The sequence below is a fragment of the Pleurodeles waltl genome, chromosome 6 (genome assembly GCF_031143425.1).
Source record: "Pleurodeles waltl isolate 20211129_DDA chromosome 6, aPleWal1.hap1.20221129, whole genome shotgun sequence".
In the NCBI taxonomy this organism is placed as follows: domain Eukaryota; kingdom Metazoa; phylum Chordata; class Amphibia; order Caudata; family Salamandridae; genus Pleurodeles; species Pleurodeles waltl.
In genome coordinates, this window is record NC_090445.1 from 1196648392 (window position 1) to 1196671588 (window position 23197).

The 23197-nt window shown below is 46.0% G+C and overlaps 1 protein-coding gene across 15 annotated transcripts in view; it reads left to right on the forward strand.

Moving 5' to 3' along the window:
- Window positions 1–23197, forward strand: part of SORBS1 (sorbin and SH3 domain containing 1) — a 794498-nt gene that overhangs the window by 393258 nt on the left and 378043 nt on the right. For 10 of the 15 annotated variants that reach the window (XM_069240469.1, XM_069240468.1, XM_069240489.1 and 7 more), the window contains one exon: window positions 9285–9380. The exons of the other annotated variants lie outside the window; for them this stretch is intronic. In XM_069240469.1, the coding sequence (XP_069096570.1) occupies window positions 9285–9380 (96 nt within the window). The remainder of the gene's footprint in view (window positions 1–9284; window positions 9381–23197) is intronic. 15 annotated transcript variants of the gene reach the window in all.

Sequence of the window (23197 nt, forward strand, 5' to 3'; positions counted from 1 at the left end):
CAGACTTCCACCCCCAATGGCAACCCTGGCACGTTCCCTACATCTCTGCCTGATAGGGAACCCAAGAGGCTGGAGACACTTGGGAAGAGGATGTTTTCTTCTGCTATCGTGAACACCGCCTGTCTTTTGGGCTGTTACTCCCACCGTCAGTGGGATACAGTTGTTCAAGTGCTGCCTACAGTCCTGTAGGAGGCCCGGGCCATATTCCCTCAAGCTGTAGCAGATGCGAGAGATGCAGCAAAGTTCACAATTTGCTGTTGACAGTGACCTACGTCACCATGCCTGGCTTCGTACCACTTGCTTTTTCGGGGATGTCACGCCTTCTTTGATGGTTATGCCCTTCCATGGCTCCTGTCTCTTCAGAGCCAAAGCGGACTCGGAGTTTAAATGTTTTTAAGGACAGTCTTCTGTCCCGTGCCCCCCCACCCCTGTCTGCTTTTTCCTCCTTTTGTGGCTATGGAAGGGGCTACCAGTTGCACCAATACCCACCCAGCCACTGTGTCGAATGCTCCACAGCCCCTGCATGGTGAGGGCGCAGTATCCACAGGGCTCATGGATCAGGCAGCCAGAGTTTGGGACAGTTCACCCTCATCCACCCCAACCCCCGCAGCAGCAGCTACCAGTCTCTCCTAATCTGCCCTTATGATATCACCAGTGTCCAGTTGGTGGCAGATGTATAAGGCTTGGCCTCTATGTAGTGTACAAAACTAGGCACACTGTTTAGAGGGTCAGGGGAACCACACGTTGGTTTACAGCGGCAAAAACGAGACCACCTAATGCTCTAATTTTTATGGTAGCCTGGTCGAGCAGTTAGGCTAATCTTGGAGAAGTGCAAAGAATTTGTTGTACTCACAGTATCAATAAATGAGACCACACACTCAAAAGAATAACTTGAGACCAATCTACAAATATACCTCCAATTGTTATAAAATGTTTAAGACCAAGATCATCAAAATCAGGTAATTACTTTTTAAGTTCTGACTTTATAAAATGTTAGCAAAAATTGTCTTTTTGTGCGTAATTTCACACCATAAGAATCAATGGAGAAATACTTTTAAAATGCATATAATATCAGGCACTGAGTTTTTCAGTGTCTTCTTTCGCAAGTATGTAGAAGTCGTCAGTGAGCATTATGGACCAGCTGTAGAAATGTAGGCAGTTCACAGTTTCAGCAGGAGCAGCTGCTGAATGTCATTGGAGCTGGTGCCAGGCCACTGTGGAGGACCACTTGAAAAAGCACTATCAGGTGGACTTAAAGGTAAGTCCGGTGGGTCCCCTTGGAGTGTTGAGGTTGCAAGGGGAGGACTCTTAGGACAAAGCTGGATTTTCGGTTCAGAGTACAGAGCGGCCGTGTGCAGAGCGAATCCAGGCTTCCTCCTGGTCCTTTTTCAGTCCGGATTGGACTGTCCTTGTGGTTGTCCGACGTTACGTGACCACTGCCTGGGGCAATGGTGTGGTTCAGCCGCTGGAGGGTGCAGTGCCACCAAACTTGGCACACTTGCAGGGTTTGTCCTCGCAGTCCGTCGGGTGGAGTTTGGTCTTACTGTGACGCTCAGTTCCTTGGTCAGCAGCCAGTCAGTGAAGTGGGCTTCACTGGGTCTTTGGTATTTGTTACAGATGAGTGATTTCTTCACTCTGGAGGGAGATCTTTGGTGATTTTCGAAGTGTAGAGGTCCACTGTGAGTTTGTAGAGTCCATCCAATGTCCAAGCAACCCCTTAGCAACGATTGTTGAGTCCTGGGTACAGCAGGCAGAGTTTGGCACCTTTTGTCTTGGTTCAGCAGGACTTCAGTTCTGAAGCCTTGGGTCTTCTTTGTTGTTGGACTTCTTTTGTCCTTGGATTCTGATTCTCTGGTCTAGGAATGCCCACTAAATACTGTATTCAGTGGGTGTTTAAAGGAGTACTTAGTAGTGACCAATAAGTCAGCTACCTTATGGTGGCTACATCCACTAAGTGACCACTTCCTGTGGGCAGAGGTCACTTCCCTACACCTGATTGGCTATTTTCCTTCAATGCAAGATGGAGGAAAATGACATGGAGGGGCCACATCATGCAACACCTTGGGGTGGTGCAAGCTGCTGCTGACCACTCCTTCTGTCCATTATGTGTTTTCGCGCCGCTGCTCCCGCCAAAAGTGAAGGTTTGCAATGGGGGCAGCCATCTGCTGCTAGCAGCAGGCTTGGGGGTCGAGTTTCAAGGGTGGTAAGCTCTTTGATGCATGCTAGCAGGGCAGTGCACATTTTTGGGAGGAGGTGTTATAGCACCTCTTCTCAGTAAAGGCTTTGTTCTGGGACCCAGAGAGCAGGATCTCTCACCCCAGGGTTCTAGAATCTTGTCTGGTGGTGGCAGGCTGGTTGTGACCGGCCAGCAACATGCCAGGGTAGTTAGATTTTTTGCTGGGGCCACCTCTAAGGTGACCCCCTGGGTACATTTTGCAATACATCCAATACTGGTACCAGTTTGGATTTATCATTCTGAGTTGTTTGATACCAAACAACCCAGTGTTCTGAATAGCCATCATGTAGCTAAGAAACTCCTACTGACCAGTGTCCAGCATATGTATTAGAATGGCTGCTCAGATCACTTACTATGTCCCAGGTTTGGCCTGCTCTAGGGCTGGAAGGCCGGCCAGAGTTGTGACTTACCTATAGTGAGTGCAGAGTGTATTTGATAGGGCACACAGGCTGTATGCCATGTCGAGTTTGCCTTTTAGGATTGCATCAGAACACTCATCCTGCAATGGCAGTGCTGGACGCTTCTGGATCCATGGCGCTTGAGGATTGCCCAATCTGTGCTGCTGAGCTCATGGGCCTATACTTATTACCCCATGCCCTGGGTACCTAAGTACCATTTAGTAGGGATTTGTAGTGGCAGCTAAAGGTGTTGCCAATTGTGCCAATGCATCACAACAGTTTTAGGGAAAGAGATCTGGCACAGGGAACCTGGTTAGCAGGGGGCCTGGGACTAACAACTTTGAGACTACACCAAAGACCAGACAAAAAGTTGGCGTTAACCATGACAAAAGAGGCCTTTCTCACAGCAGGTTATGCCATCACCTGTCCCACTGTCAGTACATAACATCAGACAGGTGAGTTTTGCTGATAGACCGGAAGAGCTACTGTCTCCCTTTCGTAACTACCCCACCCCCCATGCCACCATCTCAAGGTCTCAAGATAGGTTGATGGAGGATCATCTTTCTTTTCTCCACAAGGAAGTTGTAGCTCTCTTGACCAAGGGAACTATAGAGAGGATGCTGACGCCAGAAGTAGGTTGTGGTAGTTATTCCTGCTACTTTCTGGTACTGGAGAAGGACGGAGGCCATCGTCCTATCCTATACCTGCGGTCCTTCAACTACTTCCTCAAGAAGGAGAAATTCAAGATGCTCACATTGGCTCAGGTTTTGTCTGCCCTGGACCCAGAAGACTGAATGGTAGCGTTAGATTTGCAGGATGGATATTTTCACATTACTATTCTTCCTACCCACAGACGCTACCTGCGGTTCATGGATGGCCGCAGGCATTTCGAGTTGCTGTGCTCCAATTTGGCCTGACCCGCGCCCACTCTGGTGTTCACCTAGGTGATGGTGGTGGTTGCAGCTCACTTGCGGAGATCAGGGGTGTCATTCTTCCCCTATCTCGACTACAGGCTGTTGAAGGTGGGCTTCCCCCAGGCTGTTGTCTCCCACCTCCAAACTACAGCGCACACTGGTGTTGCCTATAACTGTGCTGAAGTCACACCTGACTCCTCCCCACATGCTTGTTTTCATCAGATCTGTTCTAGACATAGTGCAATTTTGGGCTTACCCACCTGAGTGGCTATGAACCCGACGTTTCAACCTCTATCCTGGGTTTCAGTGAGACAGACTCTGAGACTGCTGGGACTTATTGCCTTCTGTATCCTGCTAGTAACAAATGCATGTTGGCATATGCATGCTCTTCAGTGGGATCTGAAGTTCCAATGAGAACAGCATCATGGATATCTCTGAGATGTGGTCCAGATCATGGAGGGAACTGTGAAAGATCTGCAGTGGTGGCTAACGAACCATGATTGAGTCAGCAACAGATCCCTGTCCCTTCCCCAACCAGATCTGACAGTAGTGAAAAGATGCGTCACTCCTGGGATGGGGCGGTCACCTGGGAAAGGTGGAGGTGAAAGGATTCTGGCCTCTGGCAGAATCCTGACTCCATATCAGTACGCTGAAGTTGTAGGCAATCTGACTAGCATTGTAGGCCTTCCTACCTTCCATCAAAGAGAAGCTGGTGCAGGTGTTCATGGACAACACAACCGCTATGTGGTACTTCAACAAACAGGGCAGGGTGGGGTCGTGGTCGTGGTCCCTATGTTAAGAGGCCGTGCATGGACATGGCTGGAACAGCAGGGCATTTCCCTGGTGGTTCAACACCTGGCGGGTTCTCAGAATGCCAGGGCGAACAAACTCAGACTCAGTGGGTCATGAATGGGATTTCCATCCAAAGGTGGCGCAAAGTCTCTTTCAGCGGTGGGGAGAGCCTTGGTTAGATCCATTTGCCTCTATTGAGAACGCGCAATGTCAGCAGTTTTGCCCTCTGGAGTTTCCAAAGTGACTATCACTTAACAATGTTTTTGTCTGGATTGGAACTCAGGCCTCCTGTATGCCTTTCCACCCATACCACTCCTGCCCAGTGTTCTCAAGAAGGTTAAGAACAACTGGGGCCAAGTTATCCTTGTGGCACCGGATTGGGCACAGACAGTCTGGTATCCCGAGCTACTGAGCATGGCAATCGATCTTCCGATCAGGCTGCCCCTTCGAGAGGAGCTTCTATTGCAGTACCAGAGGAAGGTTCTCCACCCAAACCTGTCCAGTCTCCGCCTTCTTGAGTGGAGAGAGAGCGGCACCAGTTGATAGCCTTTGACCTTCCTCCCGAAGTCTGCAATGTCATCATGGCAGCCAGCCGGTCCTCCACCAAGACGGTATACACCTGCCGCTGGGAACAAAATTGTGTCCTGGTGCTCTGATTGAAAGGTTGGTCCCCTTTCTGCCCCACTTTCCCAGGTTCTTCTCTTCATTCTATCTCATGACCAGCAGGGTTCTACTCTGGGTGCTCTTAAGTATTTTCTTTCTGCTATCTCTGCATTCCTAAGGTTGCCTAATCTACCTTCTCTTTTCAAATCTCATTTTGTAGATGGATTCTTGAAAGGTTTAGTTCATCTTTTTTCCTCTTCTTCCTTTATCATGCTTCAGTGGGACTTTAATCCTGTGCTCACATTCTTAGTGTGCACTTCCTTTGAACCAATTTACAATTGTGCCCTGCAGTTACTCACCATCAAAATGGCTTTCCTTGTGGCTGTAAGTGAGCTACAGGCCTCATCATCTAAGCACCCCCTATTATCTATCAGTTCTGACAAAGTGGTGCTTCGCACACGGGCCTCTCCTCTTCCAAAGGTGGTCACTCCCCTTCATGTAGGTCAATCAATCACCTTACTTTCTTTCTACGCTCAACCTCCCCCTTCCAAAGATGAGGAGTTTCTCTATCGTCTGGGCCCCAAACGAGCGTTGCCTTTCTACGTTGATCACACAAAGGTGTTCCGAGTGGAAGATTAACTCTCTTGTGCTGTGCAGAAAAGTACCATCTCCAGATGGGTTGTGCTCTGCATTAGAATCTGCTACGCATTAGCCAAGAAGCAACCTCACACACTCCTTCCACCAGAGTCAAAGCCGCAACCACTGTGTTAGCATGTGAGGTTCCTGTCCTGGATATCTGCCAGGCAGCAGTGTGAGCTTCCCTGCACACATTTACCAAACATTACTGCCTGGACAGTGAGGTCCGTTGAGATGGGCACTTTTCGCATTCGGTCCTGCAGGAATTCCTCATCTGAAATTTGTGCGCAGACCCATGTCCAGGATTGGTATTGTTTGGGTATCTACGATAAGGTAAGGAATCTGCAGCTAGACGTCTCTTTCAGATGAACAAGTTACTTACCTTTGATAGCACTTTATCTGGTAGAGGCTATGGGCTAATTACGAGTTTGGCGAAGGGATCTCTCCATCACAAATGTGACGGATATCCCCTCCACCACGTTATGATTTCCATATGCCATAATGAAAGTCCAATATGGCGAACGGGATATTCGTCACATCTGTGACAGAGTAACCCCCTCTGGCAAACTCAAAATCAGGCCTTATAGCTAGCTACAGATTATATCCTGACAAACCCATCCTCCCTGCTCTGCGAACGGATTTCTAGAACAGGCTGTATCCCTCTCAGGGCCCTAGTTATCCACACCAGTGGTCAGTGTTCTTTATGGCTCTACGTTTCTGGCATGGAAAGTCTTAAAAAATACTGATGTCAGCGCGCCTGGGTGGCGCCTGAATAGGTGCTGCATTGTGGAAAACATATGGGGAGGCGATCAATGCCACCTACTGGCGCACAGGGGTACTGCTCATGAAAACTCTTCTGGATCCAGTCTGACACCTGGTATAATTCTAAGGTAAGGTATCTGCAGCTAGATATACGGCCTCATTACGAGTGTGGCAGTTGAGGACCACCACACTTCCGTTGATGGATCGGACCGCTGCACTCCGGGAGATCCAACCACCCAACTACAACCCAGGAGGGCGGACCCACCAGAGGACCAACGTCCCCACCGGGAACATGGTTTCCTGACATGGTGATGGCGGTCTGAATTGTACTCAGCCAGGGTGGTGCTGAACTCAGGGCTGCCTGGCTGATTACAACTCCCCTCACAGCCAGTCTTTCCATGGCGGTTTAAGCAATATGGAAAGGCTGGCGGAAAGCCAATGCTGGCGACCACTGCCCATGCCCAGGGTACCTCCCTGCCCAGCATTATCGGAATGCGCACTGTCTTCTCTGCAGACAGTGCGCATCCCAAGGGTGCTGGTCAGCCTCCTCTGTGCTACGAGATAGCACTCGACTCCCTTGAAGGAGCCAAGTGCTATCTCGTAGCACTGTACCTGCCGGTCTGACCAGCAGAAAGACTCTTTTACAGTGTTTCTGCCAGTCAGACTGGCGGGAACATTGTAATTGGGCGGGGGCGGGGATGCCACCGCCATGGTGATGGTGTCCTACCTGTGAGTTTAGCAGTCCCTCGTTGGGACCACCAAACTTGTAATGAGGCTTTTCCAGATAAGGCGTTATCAAAGGTAAGTAACTTGTTCTTTTAAGCAAGTGGATGATATTTACTAGTGATAAGGGGTCGGAAGGAGCAATAGCTGGGAATGACTCTCATTTTGTTAGCAAAGTATGGGTATATGTCAGTAGACATGTACTGGATGAAAGGATGTGTCTAGAGTGGAAAAAGGTTGATGCAGTGCTTGACAACCTTGAAGAGATCATTACTTCCAGGAAGTTTTGATGCAGCAGGCAGATTTGGATTTGATAGTGTTGTCTTAGTATATTTTTTAAGCTTCCTTGAGTAGCTGGAAGTTATGGTAATTTTGTGATCATCTGGAGTCTTAAAGCTTCCATTACTTTGTGTCAGAAGAGCATGTTTTACTGACAGGGATTACAGTTGGATGTTGATAGTGTCAAGTTGTTTGTAGGTACCCGTTTTTGGAATTGGACATTGAGTGAGTGCTTATGGTGTATTAATAGGGAAGATATTTAATGATCAGGTGGTGTGGTGATTTGTACTTGTCTTTGCATGATGGTTCTGAACGGAATGGTGTTGTGCTCAATTTAGCCTATAGGGAGTGTCTTGACATTTGAGTGGAGGTAGGGCTAAGATGACATGGTTGAGGTCGTACCATTGACTGGGTGGCTGAAGAATAATGTGATGTAAGAGGACTACAGGGGTAGTAAGGCATTTATAGAGCTATGGATGAGGTAATTGGCATAGAGACATATTTCTTTCAGGGCTAGGGTAGGGAGTTTTCGGATTGAAGGTTGGCTCGGAACTGCAGTAGTTAGCAGGAGACAGACATATGGTGACTAAGGGCATGATGTACTACCATTCCTATTTGCAGACAGGGAGGTGGAATGTGTACACTGACTGGTTTGCAAATAGGAATGCAATTTGCTCTGCAGTCCATATGCTAATAGGCCACACCGCAAACTGTCAATTTTTAAGGGGGGAGGTCACTAAACGACTTGCATAATGAACATTAATTAGGTATGTCACAATTTTTGACTCCATACGGATCCACGATGGAGGCCTCCCAGGGCCAGGAGAACTCCCTTACTACATCAATTTCCCTAGGAGTGTTTAGGATCACATCAGGGGGAGCACTGTCTGCTTCTCATAACTGCACCAATACAATTTCAAAAGGGCGCGATTCCCAAAGAGGGAGCAACCCCGCATATACAGCTTCCCCTTCCCTTATTTCTCAAACTTGGGGAGTTGGTAAATTATCAGTGCTTTTCAACAGCAGTTACAGTCACAAACCATTGATATATCACTTTCCAAGTTGCAGCTATGAAGGGGATGCCTTTGCATGCCGTCTCTCATTTGTCCAACTCATATTAACTAGTTTTATACATTGTGAGACGTCCTTTTGCTGTCCCAAAGTCTGTGATTTGGCAAATCGCGGGGTTTGCGAGGGTCAAAGATCTTTGTATGTGTGGCCTTTGCTTGGGTTTTATTGGGCAGGAGGTCTGGCCCCCTATGGCTCACCACAGAAACTTCATTATGAATTGCCCTTAGCTTGCGTAGCCTTTTACCTGGATTATCCGGGTGAGGGCGCCCTGAAGGCAGCCTCCTTAAAGCAGTAGAAACACAATAAGAAACTCACAAAGCGAGCTTGTAAACAATTAACGTTTGGTGTAATAATGGTACACATACGCATTGGTAAAATATATTTAGCTCGTCCCCAAACCCGCAGATTCAAACGTTGTACTTTAGAATAGTAAAACAAGAACTGAGCATGTTCCTTAAATTGTTCAGTAATGCGGTACAACAACAAGGAACGTGTGTACGACACACACTATCACAATGAGTGATACACTCTGAATAGATCATCTTCTGTAGACCAACCGCATACACTAGACAAACCTTATTTAGAGTTCGTTTTCTTGTTCAGAAAGTAAGAAAGTGCAGAGTGCTCATTGGCTGACCGTGGTTTTAGAGGCAGATCGCAGGGCTCTGGAGCCTTAACTAGTACAACAAAACTACTTCCTGAACGAAAGTTTGGCATCTATGTTTAAGAATTACATCATTCCTCTGGGCTGCTTTGTACATGAAATTTCCTGTGATTGTCATTTCTCATTTCCCAAAGGGATTGTTCGCTAGTGGCATGTTCCTGTATGTTTTCTCTCCACCATGCACATCTACGTTTTTCTGTTTGCAGCAGCTGAAGTTCGGCTCGCAGCGCGCGCAGTGTCTGCGGTCAAAATAATCCCAGTGAAGAGGGTGAAAAGCTCTCCCGACCTTGTGCCGTTTGCAGGTATCTTTCTTCGAGCTCCCCGGCTGCTCATAAACACGCTGCTTCATCCTCGCCTTGACATTTAACCGCTTCGTCTCCATCATTTCTTGCCAGGCTCTTTGGACGCATTCAGCCCTAATGATTAAACTGTGATTGTATTTGCTTCTCGTTCTTGAGGCTAAAAGAATTAGTGCTCTTGTTTCCATGTGAACATCATGTTGAGTGGAACCTTGATTAGCTTATAATTTTCTAACTAATTTATAAGTATTCTATATCATTTTCTATTTGCCTGCCGCAGCTATATGTAATCTTTATTGAGAGGTTGGACGGTTGATGCAGCAGTACTAACTACAGTGGTAAAATAATACAATGGGATTTTTCTTTGCATGCACATACTCTAGCCCCAATCTGATAATATGCCTTGAATAATATTCTAGCCACTTAGATGAGACTGCGTCAGTGGTTAAAAGTGTGGTCTCATGTCAGCTACTTTAATGCGGTCGTTGAAATCAAACGTTTATTGCTATGTAATGCTCACAGATGCAAGTACGTGAGTGTGCCCAAAGTTACATAACGAGACTTGTTTTGCATATGTAAAACACCATATACGACATCCTTTTTAGGTCTCTCGTACAGACAGCTTTTAGCTGTCAGTTGTCAGGAAGCCTCTTGGTGGCGTACCCCAGTTTTACAGTGTGCTTGGCGCCGGCCCTTTGCTTTCCGTCACTCTTATTTGCCTCCTCCTTATTACATGGCTTTCCTTCCTCTTCCTATTTTCCTGTCTCTTCTGGATCACAGCTACTTTACCTTCTTTTTTACTGGATGACTTGCATCCTTTCCCCGCACACATTCAATAAATGACGTTTCTCTTCTTCAAGCCATGAGAGAGTGCATGCATTTTCTTGCTGTCTCCTTCGTGGGCTGCTCCCTCTTCACATACCTGCCTCATGCGCCCCATGTTGCTCCGTCCTCCCTAGCTCCAGCTCCTCCATGGCACCCACCCCCATTTGCTCTAATCTTTGTGTGCTGTTTCTCCCACCTCACCTGCTCTGTGTTGCTCACTCCCACAGTGGCTCCACAGTCCCTCACCTCAGCTTTTGTTTTTCATTTATTCCCCCACCCCGGCCTAAACCTTATCCATTGCTGTCCCTGCCATTCCCCTGTTGCTTCACCCTCCACATGGTCCTCCTACTTCTCCGTTGCCTGCGTTTCCTGCACACTTCATTGAATCAACCCTGTACTAACCGGATGAAAAAAGGATCTTGGGGAAAACGGCCTTTTTCACTCTCCTAAGTCTGTAACGGCCTAACATGCCTTGGTATGCACAGGTGTCCTGGTCTCCACCTACATGTAATTCATGGTTTCTTGTCAAATTATTTCCCTGCAGGCTATGTAATTCTCAGTCCTATTTCTTTTGGAAGAATCAGGCCCAAAACCATGATTATGTTTATTTATGTTCATGTGCATTTTACTTAGATTGAACACTGCATAACTGAATTGCTTTCTGGGTACAAAAGCATAAGATAAACTTCGTTGTGACTCAGTCAGTGTACATTGAGCTGTAGTTTCAGTTGTCAGAGATGGACTGGTTGCAACAATGGAGAGCAGAAATTGTGTTGAAAATGAAATGGCATGACAGCCGAAGGGTCTTGCAGAGTAACAGAGCACCTAGGTGATAAGGGCTCATGTCAATGTTGTAGTTTCAGGCCTGCCAACTCACACGGTCCCACCGTGTGTCACACTATTTCGGCTTTCTTCGCATGGTCACTTGCTGAGAAGCCCAAATCTCACCAGCAAGGCCAGCTAAAAACTGCTGAAAAAAGTGGCTTCCCAGCTCCTCTTTGGAGGATGTAAGCAGCTGATGTCCATTAAGAGGTATGAAAACATCACTGGACAACAGGAGCAATTTTTTTTGAGGGGGGGAGGAGGTTTATCTGGGTAGGGCACATTGAAGACACGCCTCAAAGTTAGTTCTCATCGCACAAACCCGCTTCCTCCAAGGCCACGCCCCCTTCTGGCACAGAACTTTTTTTTTTTTCAGGATGGCAGGTCTGTAGGCAATCGTTACGCATGAACACAGAGGTATGGTACGTTTGTATGCATTTGATATTTGCAGGTAATGGATTCTACGTGTACTAATAGTTTTACTTTCCTTTGTCCAGATTTACCATTCAGGAGCACATGTTGATTTGTTTGCATAAAATATACATACAAATTGTCATTATTTGTCAACATCCCTTATGCAGGTGTATTCCAGTAGGCAGTGTAGTTCAGATATTATGCCCATAGATTTCTTGCACATAGATGTACCAGTCATTTAGAGTGGTTTTGCACTACAGGTGCTAAAACACTATGGGCCACATGTACATACCTTTTTTCTCGTGCAAACGGCCCAATTCGCAGAATCGGTCCATTTGCAATGAGAAAAAAACATTTTCATATGTACAGACCCATTTTTGTGATTCAGTAATCTATTTACCGAATTGCAAAAAGGGTTTGCGAGTCGCAAAACTCGGGGTCGTACATCTGGCCCTATGAACGCATTGCAGCTTCTTTGGTGCATAGTGTTTGGTTTAGAAGTTAAATGAACCCATCACTGACCCCAAAGATAGCAACACATATTTTCTGTGCCAGTATCAGTATTTGTCTTTTAGATTGTGAATGTGTGGCAGTATCAGTGTGTTTATGTGAATCTTTGTGTAATGGTTACCTGCTGGTGTGAGTAAATTTCAGTATGTTTTAGAGTTCTTTTGGAGTTTAAAAGTGCTTGTTATAACTGCTTTCTGGACCTTTCAGGAGATAAAGGAGTAAATAAGTAAATAGACAGCAATGAAGGGAAACAGGTGCAGGGACTGTGGAAGCAAAACCCACTAAGTGCATTGGGACACAGGAGACACAAGGCAGGGAGACAGTTTCACTGACATTATAGTGGGGAGACATAAACAAGCATTTTCACTGTGTTGTTGGGGAGAAACAGGAGTAGAACATGACACCAGTACATGAAACAGATGGTGCAGGGAAACAGAGGTGGCCAGTATCCTCACATTGAGGTGAGAGAGCAGCATGGGAAGAAGCAAGCACTAAAAAGTTAAGAGTCGCAGAAGAGGAGAAAACAAAAGTGAGGAGACGGAGAAGTGGGGAGACAGGTGTTTAGGGAACAAACAAGGGGGGCATTATCTAGTAATAGCATGGTAATGGTGGAGAGATACCAGATAGTGACAATAATTACTGTGCCTCAGATGTTCTGCTTCCACAACCCCTGCACCTGTTTCCCTTCATTGCTATTTACTTACTTACTCCTTTATCTCCACAATCTATCTATCTATCTATCTATCTATCTATCTATCTATCTATCTATCTATCTATCTATCTATCTATCTATCTGGTGTTTAGGGGTTTAGGAATAGGCAAAAGAGCCAGAGGCATTTAAATAGAATCTTTCAGTCAGTGACAACTAATTAAACTTACAAAAAGTTCCAAAATAGAACAGGGACCCACAGATTTCCTACCACCCAATGTTTCCACATGTCTCCTAATAAAAACAGTACCACGCTTGTGTGGGTGGGCCTAGTTCTTGTAACACAAAAGGCCCCAAATTGTAATGTAGAGACATCTGCAATATGGGTAGCTGTGGTAATTGTACCAATGCTCAGCCGCCACCTAGAGAAACGTACCAAACCCAGACATTTCTTAAAAGTAGACACGTGGGAGAGACCAGGGGGGTGTGCCTTGTATGGATCCCACAATGTTTTCTTAACTATATTGCCCTGCAAACGTCAAACTTTGCCAAAAATCACACGTTTTCCTTGCATTGTTGTGACCTAAACTTCTAGAAGCCACAGGAATCCACAAAATTCCTGCTGCACAGCATTCCCTCACTTGTCCTGATAAGAATGTTACCCTACTTGTGTGGCTGAGACTGGTGCCGGGCCAATGGAAGTAGAGAAAGACAAGCAATATTGATTCCCTAGATCTACTCGACTCACTTGCTGGAAGCTGTGAACCTCGGCTGGATGTCTAGTTAACTAAGAGTGCTGGAATTCTGAGGTTGATTGTACAAAGCAGTGCAGGGTGAATTTGTACTGTCTGGACTATGTTGGAATGTTAACACATCGTTTCCATTTTTTCAGCAAGTCCCCTGGGTCATGGAAGACCTGTCCTGAAAATTCCAAAACTAAAACAACTTAGCATGTCCTTGATATCTTCAATGGGAGACAATGTACATTGTATTGTATTGGTATTTGTACAGCATGTTGATGCAATTTCATGTCGCTTTGTGTGCATTGGTTATCTGAATTATTTGCAAGCCATAGCTTATATAAATATTTGAATTGTCTGGCACTGTTTAATCCACAGAGTGTGTGCAAGATAGTACTTGCCTGATTCAGGGCAAGCCAGAACTTGTATGCATAGTTGTCTTGTCCAGTTTCGTGCTAGTCTCATCTTGGTACATTGTTGTCCTTGTGCCTTGTGGAATTTAGTCTTGGATAATGCTTACTTGTTTGGTTGCTTTTAATGCTTTAGTGCAAGCTGGATCTGTAATTTTTAGTAGGGAGAGTGTATGGTTGTGGTGTGGCATATGTGGGAAATTTCTGCTTTTGCGTGCAGCCATGATAGCTCCTCCGAATGCGACTGTGAGCTAACACTATGCATGTGTGCGTGCCATGAAGAAGAATGAGGTGGGTACAGTAACACACTTTAGGTTGAATGTATACCCTCGCTAGTTCTGTCACTGGATCACATATCAGTGCACCTTCAAATGTGTGAGTTCAGCATTTCTGCTGTAATAAAATCCTCCTTTGTTTGTTTAAGTACACTAAACGTTTGCTCCATGTATAATAAATCTAGCCCACATATAGGGTCTACATGATCCATGCATGACTTGCCCATTAGTTTACTATCAGCTTTGCCATCAGGGCAGGAGTGTTTCTCAGTTTATGTTTAAACACTCACTTTTAATAAATATATCACTAAAGCATGATGTAGTAGCGTACTGTCATTTATAGACAAGAAATATCCAAAAACCTTCCCACTAACTTGCAGCTTCACAGATAAAACTATATAGTGTATTAACAATAATCTGTGAAAATTGGGTTTCAGAAAACATTTATCATTTGCACATCACCAAGTAAATTGTTCTGACTTTTTCATCCTATTAAAATACGTTTTTCATCACACAGAAGTACAAAAATGGTCTTTCCCAACTACTGAAATATATTTTGAAATGTTTGTAAAGTTGACTTAGTTATATAAAAGCTGTGTGTTAGGAAAAACTTGATACCAACAGCCTTTCATTTCACATAGGTCAGACAGTTCATCTTACAAAATCCTGGAACTCTGCTTTGTTGTTTGTGTATCAAGGTAGCTGTCTGTCACCCAACACTTTGGCTCACCCTATACCATTTAGAAGCCATTTTAGGTTGTTTCTCAGTAGTGTACTGCCTTAGTTTACACAAGGCAGTTTGAAGCCAAGTGTGTTAAAGAAAAAACTTAGGTCCTGATTTAGAGTTAGGTTACTCTGTCACAAACTTGATGTATATCCCGTCTGTCGTATTACAATTCCAGTATAGCCTATGGAACTTGTAATATGGCAGATAGGATAGCCGCCACGTTTGTAACCCCTCCGCCAAACTCTAAATCAGGCCTTTAATGTGCTTCATTTTACTTTATTTCCACTTCCCTTAGAATTTTGTATTTATTACAACTTTTTAAGGCTCTGTCTGCTTTACATCATTTTTGTTTATTACATTATTATTTTTTAGTGTATCTGTCAATGAAATAGTAAGTATCCAATTTCGTACTATATTGTTGATTTGTTTTTCACATTAATGTACTTTGAAGTTTGCCTTGGTACTCATACCAAACTACTAAAGATGAGCACATTGAAACCTGCTAGTCTCTGTGGACAGGATTAGTTTATTCTTTGAGTTCTCCTCGTTATACCCCAGATTACTCTGGCTCCTCTCTTAATCATCAGCTTGTCATATGCAGGCTGACAGTGGATCCGTGCTTCAGCAATATATGTAGGTGAAGGATGTGGCTATTTTTAAGTGCTATATGCTACTCCCTACATTGTAGTGAGGGGAGCGGTTTAGGAGGAGAAGGGATAAAAATGGCAGATAGAAGCACAGCTAAATTTGTAAAAGAATAAGTGCACGTCCAAATTTTTGTCAGACGTCTGCCAGTGCCGCTGGTGAATGTCAACATTTCAGAATACAAAAGCTGTATAATTTAGATTTTTTTGGCCAGTGCAGGCTAAACCATCACTTCCATTCTGTCTCTGGAACACGGACCAAGCACAGATTGATTCCACTTTAGTTAGTGGCCATCCGCTGCTTGTGCACTGATTTAAGGTATTATTTCTTTGTTTCCTTCTCCCATTTTCCCTTGTGCCTAGTTCTTCTATCCGCTTTAGTGGTAACTCTATCCGAAGGTATGGAATTGCTTCGCATGAGCTCCAGTTATGGCACATTCATGTTTTTTTAAAATTATTTATGCATGGTTGCACATGCCACAATGCCAATAAGTCCCAAAGGTGAGACCTATTGGATTTGCCAATGCCCGTTTGCTATGTCTTTGTGAGATCTTCATCTCCAAGATGTCATGGCTTACTTTAGGAGTGCATGTTTTGGGAGGATATGGGTTAAGGTTTGTCATATATGGATATGTTGTCAGAGGTACATGAAGTTCAGTTATATGCTTCAAACATGTTGCGACATACTGGTTGCTGCCTGCACATGAAGTGATACAGAGCTGTGTGAGAAATAAAAGCAGTAGCACATGCTGGTACATGGCTGTTATAGTTCTGCCTGTATTTTATATTCAGCTAGAGAGAAAAAACCAGGGGCCAGATGTATGTACCTGGAGGTTTGCAATTTCCTAATGGCGAATATTTTTGATTCGCTACTAGTAAATCACAAGCTGCAATGTATTACAGTGTATTACAGTGTGTTTAACACTGTTTGCGCTTCCCAAATAAGTCGCAAGATACCTGCCTCATTGATATTCATGAGGCAGGTCACAATTTGTGATCCATTTGGGAATGGCCACAATCAGAGGGATGGTGGCCTGCTGGGGTCAGCAGACCAGCATGTCTGTGATTGCGTTTTTAATAAAGCAATCTTTTTTTTGTAATGCAGCCGTTTTTGTCCAAACCCATTTGCAAATGGGTTACCACCAACTTGGAGTTGGTGGTAACTGCAGTTGTTTTGCGACCACATTACTGGTCGCAAAACAATCATTCATGGCCCTGCGAGTTGTTGTTTGGAAGGGACGCCCCTGGCACACCCCTTCCTCATAGTGAGTTGCATTCCCTATTCTGCGAGTAGGTAACAGCATACCGACTCGCAAAATAGGGATGGTACATAGCTAGAAGCTTTTTGCATTTTTTGCATTTGCGGCCGGTAAAACTGCTTCAAACATCTGGCCCCAGTTTTTTAGGGAAATTCTTAAAATCTTGAGGATATTTAATTTGTTTTCGTCCTTTCAGAAATTGAGTTCCAGTGCTTACGTTATTTTTCACCAGTACTTCCATGAAACCCCACATTGAAAATACATTTAGTCGACTTCCAATCTAACATGGTTAATCTGTATGCATCCATAGTTACTGAGGAGCCATTGATCTAAGGTAGACATCTCAGAAGAGTAGCTTGTGAGCAACCAGCAGCTCTTCAGCTGCCTCTTAGTAGCGCTCCTGTGTGCAGCCCAGCCTACTAAATTAGAGTTTTTTGCTTGGGTGAAGTAATATGTGCCTTCTAAAATTGTAAATATTGTATTTGTGAACAAAATGTGTTCAGAACTCATAGTGTGATGTTTGAATACAAATGAATGAATTTCCAAAGTTATTGTAGTATATTTAAACTGACATTTGAGTGATAAATCATGAAGAACTGGGGAGACATAGTACTATTATTATCACCTTATTGCCAGAGAAATTGCGGCTACGGCTGGCATGTATTAACCAGGGAGAGGCATTGCAAATTGCTAAAGACTTTTTGCCATTACTGCTTGTCAATCTGGCTGATGTGATCACTGCTGGTAATCTTGAATGGGTTGACCTCTATTGTAATCATGTCTGACGCAATCACTATTACAACACTAAGGTCCTCATTCTGACTTTGGTGGTCGGAATGATCTGACCTCCAAGCCAGCGGGAAGGAGACTGCCGTCATACCGGTGGCCTCCCCCTCAGTTGTATTACGATGTTTTCACCGGCCTGACTAGTGGAAACATTGCATTACGACTTTCCGCCACTCAGACTAGTGGAAACAGTGCCATGGCATTGGCCTAAGCTCCCTTAAGGAACCGTGTTCCTGGTGTGGCAGCGGTCCGACCGCCAGATTCATAATCTGACGGGACGCCCACCAGGGGTGTGCTACCACAAGTCTGTCAGTCTTAAGACCGCCAGATGAGTAATGAGGCCCAAAGTTTATTATTAGCTTGGTATCATTTTCATTGAACATAAGTATCTCTTATTACAGAAAATGTTTAAGGCTCTTGGTCCAAGGACCACGCATATGTCATCATCTCTGCTGAGCAGCGAAACTCTTCAGGCTAACATGAGGGACATCTGTCATATTGTTTAGAATTGCTCTCTCTCAATATAGGGCACAACACACAGGGCCTTTCTGGCACCTGAGGTTGGCTTGTGTTATGAGTGTTAATTCATGTTTTGAATTTACAAAACATGAATTTACATTTGTAATGTGATTTACATATATGTAATGTTATACCAGCAAGTGTATATTACATGTGAGAAAAACTGCTTGCGGGAAGGAGAGTAGGTCTATCAGGAGGGATTCATTAAAAAGTTAGTGAACACCAACAAAGGTGCTTCAGTCTGGGGCTTCCTCTTCTGAACCCCTTTTGCCCTTTAATGAAGCCCTTACTGATGTCCTGCTGGGGATCTCATCCAGACTAAGCACAGGGGCTCCTGTGACCAGGACAATGCCCACTGCCATAGACCCAATGCAAATGACTCAGTCTTCCTGGATCAACACACAACCCCTGAGAGCTTGGTTATCCAAGCCTCCATATCCCCGGGCGCATTCCCTTTCTCAACCCTGGACAGGGATTTCAAGAAGCTGGACCAACTTGGGAAGAAGATGTTTTCTTCCACCAGCCTGGCATTGTGGTCCATGAACACTGCATGCCTTTTGGGTTTTACAACCATACTTTATGGGACACAGTTGTGCAGGTGCTGCCAAAGGTCCCCGAGGAGGCCTAGGCCATTCTCTCCCAAGCTGTTGCTGATGGGAGAGATGCAGCAAAGTTCTCAATACGATGTGGGCTGGATATGACCAACTCACTAGGCAGATCAGTTGCATCAACACTGGCTTTGAGGCACCACGCCTGGTTGAGGACATCTGGCTTTTCAGGGGATGTCCAATCCACTCTTATGGACATGCCCTTTGATAACATCTGTCTTTTCGGAGGTAATGCAGGCTCAGCGCTGAGAGCTTTAAGGAGTGCTGTGTAATGGCCAGGCCCTGGGCCTTGCAGCTGTCTCTCACCCCACAGACTCCATCCCCCACCTACCCCCCCTGCCCATATGCTTTTTGCCCCTTTTGTGGCTACAGAGGGGTGTGCAACTACGTCTGTTTCCCTCTAGCCACTGTGCAGATCATGCTGCCTAGCTTCTGAGTGGCCAGGGACGTGGGATCCAATGTCCTCATGGATCAGGGTGCTAGCGGTCTAACCAGTCCACCTCTCCCCTCTCCTCTACAGCGGCCCCAAAATCTTCCTAGTCTGATGATTACCCACCAGAGACCAGTTGAAGGCAGGATTCGCCATCAGCTGCCCCACTGGCAGTCCATCACGTCAGACAGGTGGGCTTTGCAAATAGTCCTCAGGGCCTACTCTCTCCCCTTCGAGACTCCCCCTCCATCCATGCTACCATCCTATGATGGGAGGACTGAGGATCACCTTGCACTTCTCCACAAGGAGGTTATGGCTCTCTTGGCCAAGGGAGCCATAGAGAGGGTCCCTGTGTCAGAAGTAGTTTGTGATTGTTCTTCCTGCTACTTTCTGGTGCCAAAAAAGGACAAGGGCCTCTATCCTATCCTAGACTTTTGGTCACTCAATCTCTTCCTCAAGAAGTAGAAGTTCAAAATGCTTACTCTGGGTTAGGTTCTATCTACCTTGGGCACGGGCGATTCAATGGTAGCGTTGGACTTGCAGGACACCTACTTCCATATTCCCGTCCTGCTTGCTGACAGAAAAAACTTGCGGTTCACTGTAGGCCACAAGCATTTTCAGTTCACCGTGCCCCCCCTTTGGCATTACCAGCACCCCTTGGGTGTTCATCAAGGTGATGACAGTGGTCGCAGCTTATCTGTGCAGGTCAGGGGTTTCAGTCTTCCCTTACATCGACGACTGGCTGTTGAAAGCAGGCTTGCCCATCGACGACTGGCTGTTGAAGGCAGGCTTGCCCCAGGCTGTTGTCACCCACCTCCAGACTGCAGGGGTTCACTATAAATGTGCCAATGTCACACCTGACTTCCTCTTAGATACTTCCTTTTATTTGACCTGTTCTGGACACTGTGCAGTGTCGGGCTTATCTTCTCTGTCGACAAGTCCAGGATATTGAGGCTACGATAATGATGTTTCAGCCTCTGTCCTTGATTTCGGTGCGAATGAGTCTAAGGCTGCTTGACCTCATGGCTTCCTGCATCCTGCTGGTGACACATGCCAGATGGCGTATGCGGGTTCTGCAGTGAGACCAGAAGTTCCAATGAGCGCCACATGAGGGGAATTTCTCTGACATGGTCCAGATGCACAAGATGTGCAGTGGTTGTTCTTGAACCGTGATTGGGTACAAGGCAGATCCCTATCCCTTCTCCAACCAGATCTGGCAGTAATGACAGATGCTTCACTCCTGGGATGGGACGGCCACATGGGGAAGGTGGAGATCAGAGAACAATGGATTAAACCCAGGTCTGTGAGTGGGGGTGAGTGTTCTTTATGTCCTTATGTGTTGCTAAAGTCACTGTAAGTAGGCCAGAGTATGCCCAGACATGGGTCCCTTGCTTGTTGTGGTACTGGATTCAAGCTAGCCTGGGAGATGAGGGGTGATACCCCGAAACCGGTGCCTGGATGCTTGTTTCTGGTCCGGGAAGGCCAGGCCTGACAGTTTGGGTGGACTGTTCCCATGGGGAGCAGGGTCAAAACTGATTTGCATATGGCTGGGTCCAAACTGGGGTGGCACAGTGAGCAAAAGAACAGTGGATTAAATCCAGATCTGTGACTGGGGTTGAGTGCTTGAAAGGTTTCAGCAATCCATCCTTCATCCTTTTGTGTTGCTAAAGTCGCTGTAAGTTGGCCAGGGTGTGCCCAGACATGGGTCCCTGGTTCGCTGTGCCACTGGATTCAAGCTAGCCTGGCTGCTGAGAGGTAATACCCCGAAACTGGTCCCTGCATGCTTGTTTCTATCCGGAGAGGGCCTTCCCTGGCAGTTTGGGCTGGACTGTTCCCATGGGAAGCAGGGCCAAGGCTGATTTGCATATGGGTAGGCCCAAACTGGGGTGACATGGTGAGCAAAAGAACAGTTAATTAAATCCAGATCTGTGACTGGGGTGAATGCTTGAAAAGTTTCAGCACTCCATCCATCATCCTTTAGGGTTGCTAAAATCGCTGTATGTTGGCCAGGGTATGCTCAGACATGGATTCCTTGCTCGCTGTGCCACTGGATTCAAGCTAGCCTGGCTGATGAGGGGTGATTCTCCAAAACGGGTCACTGGATGATTGTTTCCGGTGCAGGTAGGACCTGGCCTGGCAGTTCGGACTGGACTGTTCCCATGGGGAGCAGGGTCAAGTTTGATTTGCATATGACTGGGTCCAAACTGTGGGGGCATGGTGAGCAAAAGAACGATGGATTGAATCCAGATCTGTGACTGTGGGTGAGTGTTTGAAAAGTTACAGCACTCCTTCAGTCATCCTTTTGTGTTGCTAAAGTTGCCGTAAGTTGGCCAGAGTGTGTCCAGATGTGGGTCCATTGCTCGCTGTGCCACTGGATTTAAGCTAGCCTGACTGCTGAGGGGTGATACTCCGAAACCTGTCCCTGGATGCTTGTTTCTGGTCGAGGAAGGACCTGGCCTGGCAGTTCGGACTGGACTGTTCCCATGGGGAGCAAGGTCAATTCTGATTTGCATAAGGCTCAGTCCAAACTGGAGTGGCATGGTGAGCAAACAAACAGTGGGTTAAACCCCGATCTGTGAATGGGGGTGAGTGTTTGAAAAGTTACAGCACTTCGTCCATCATTGTTTTGTGCTGCTGTGGCATAGTCCAGGCTCCACATCAATCTTTTAGAGCTCAAAGTGATCAGACTGACATTGAAAGCATTCCTTCCTTCTCTCCAAAGGAAAGTAGTGCAGGTGCTCACAGACAACACCGTTGGAGTGGTGGACCGTTTCCCAGGAGGCTCTGAACAGAGAGTTTAGACTCTCTGAATGCCAGAGCAGATGAACTCAGCTGACAACATTGGGTAGATCACAGATCTCCTTCCACAGGTGGCACAAGGTCTCTTTCAGCAGTGGGGACAGCGTTGGTTTGATCAGTTCGCCTCTGCAGAGAACACGCAATGTGAGCAGTTTTGCATGTTGGAGTTTCCAAGGTGGCACTCACTCGACAACACTTTGTCTCAAATAGAGCTCAGGCTTCCTGTACGCCTTTCCTTCCTTACCACTTCAGCCCAGAGTTCTCAAGAAGATCAAGAACGACTGGGCCTAAGTAATTCTTGTGGCTCTGGACTGGTCATAACGAGTGTGGTATCCCGTGCTATTGAGCATGGCCATCAATCCTCTGTTCAGATTGCCCCATCGAGAGGATCTTTGTTGCAGCAGTAGGGAAGGGTCATCTACCCAAACTTGTCCAGTCTTTGCCTCCTTGTGTGGAGACTGAGCAGCAGCAGTTGACAGCTTTTGACCTTCCGCCTGAGGTATGTAACGTTATCTTGGCAGCCAGGCATCCCTCCACCAAAATGGTATACGCCTGTCAGCATACATTTGTGACATGGCGCACCGACAAGTCTGTTGACCCCCTCTCTGCCCATCTTTCCCATGTCCTCTTGTTTATACTTTCTTTGGCCCAGCAGGGTGCTGCTTTGGGCACCCTTAAAAGTTATTTGTCTGCTATCTCTGCATTTCTGAGATTACCTGACAAACCCTTTGTTTAAGTCTCCTATTGTTAGTAGGTTCCTTAACGGTCTTAGTCCCATGTTTTCTCCATCACCATTCATCATGCCCCAATGGGATTTGAATTTGGTTCTGACATTTCTCATGTGTGCTCCTTTTGAGCCTCTTCACAATTATCCTCTCAGGCTTCTAACATTAAAAACAGCCTTCGTTGTGGCCATTACATCTGTCCACAGAGTGAGTGACCTGCAGGTATTGTCATCTCAGCCACCCTATCTTTCCATCTATCCTGACAAAGTGGTGCTTCCTTTTTACCAAAAGTGGTCACGCCCTTTCATGTAGGCCAATCCATCACCTTGCCTACTTTTTATGCACCCCCACATCCTTCTAAGGAAGAGGAGAGTCTCCACCGCCTATACCCAAAAAGAGCATTGGCAGTCTACCTTGATCGTACCAAAGAGTTCCAGGTGGATGATCAGCTCTTGGATATGTGGGTGTGAAGAAAGGTCAGACAGTTTAGAAGAGAACCATCTCTAGATGGGTCGTTCTCTGCATTAAAATGTGATATGCATTATCTAAAAAGCAACCCCTGTAGGGTTTGCATGCTCACTCTACCAGAGACAGCTGCAACCACTCCATTAGCACGCAGAGTTTCAGTCCTGGACACCTGTCAAGCAGCAACATGGGTTCACCAAACACCACTGCCTG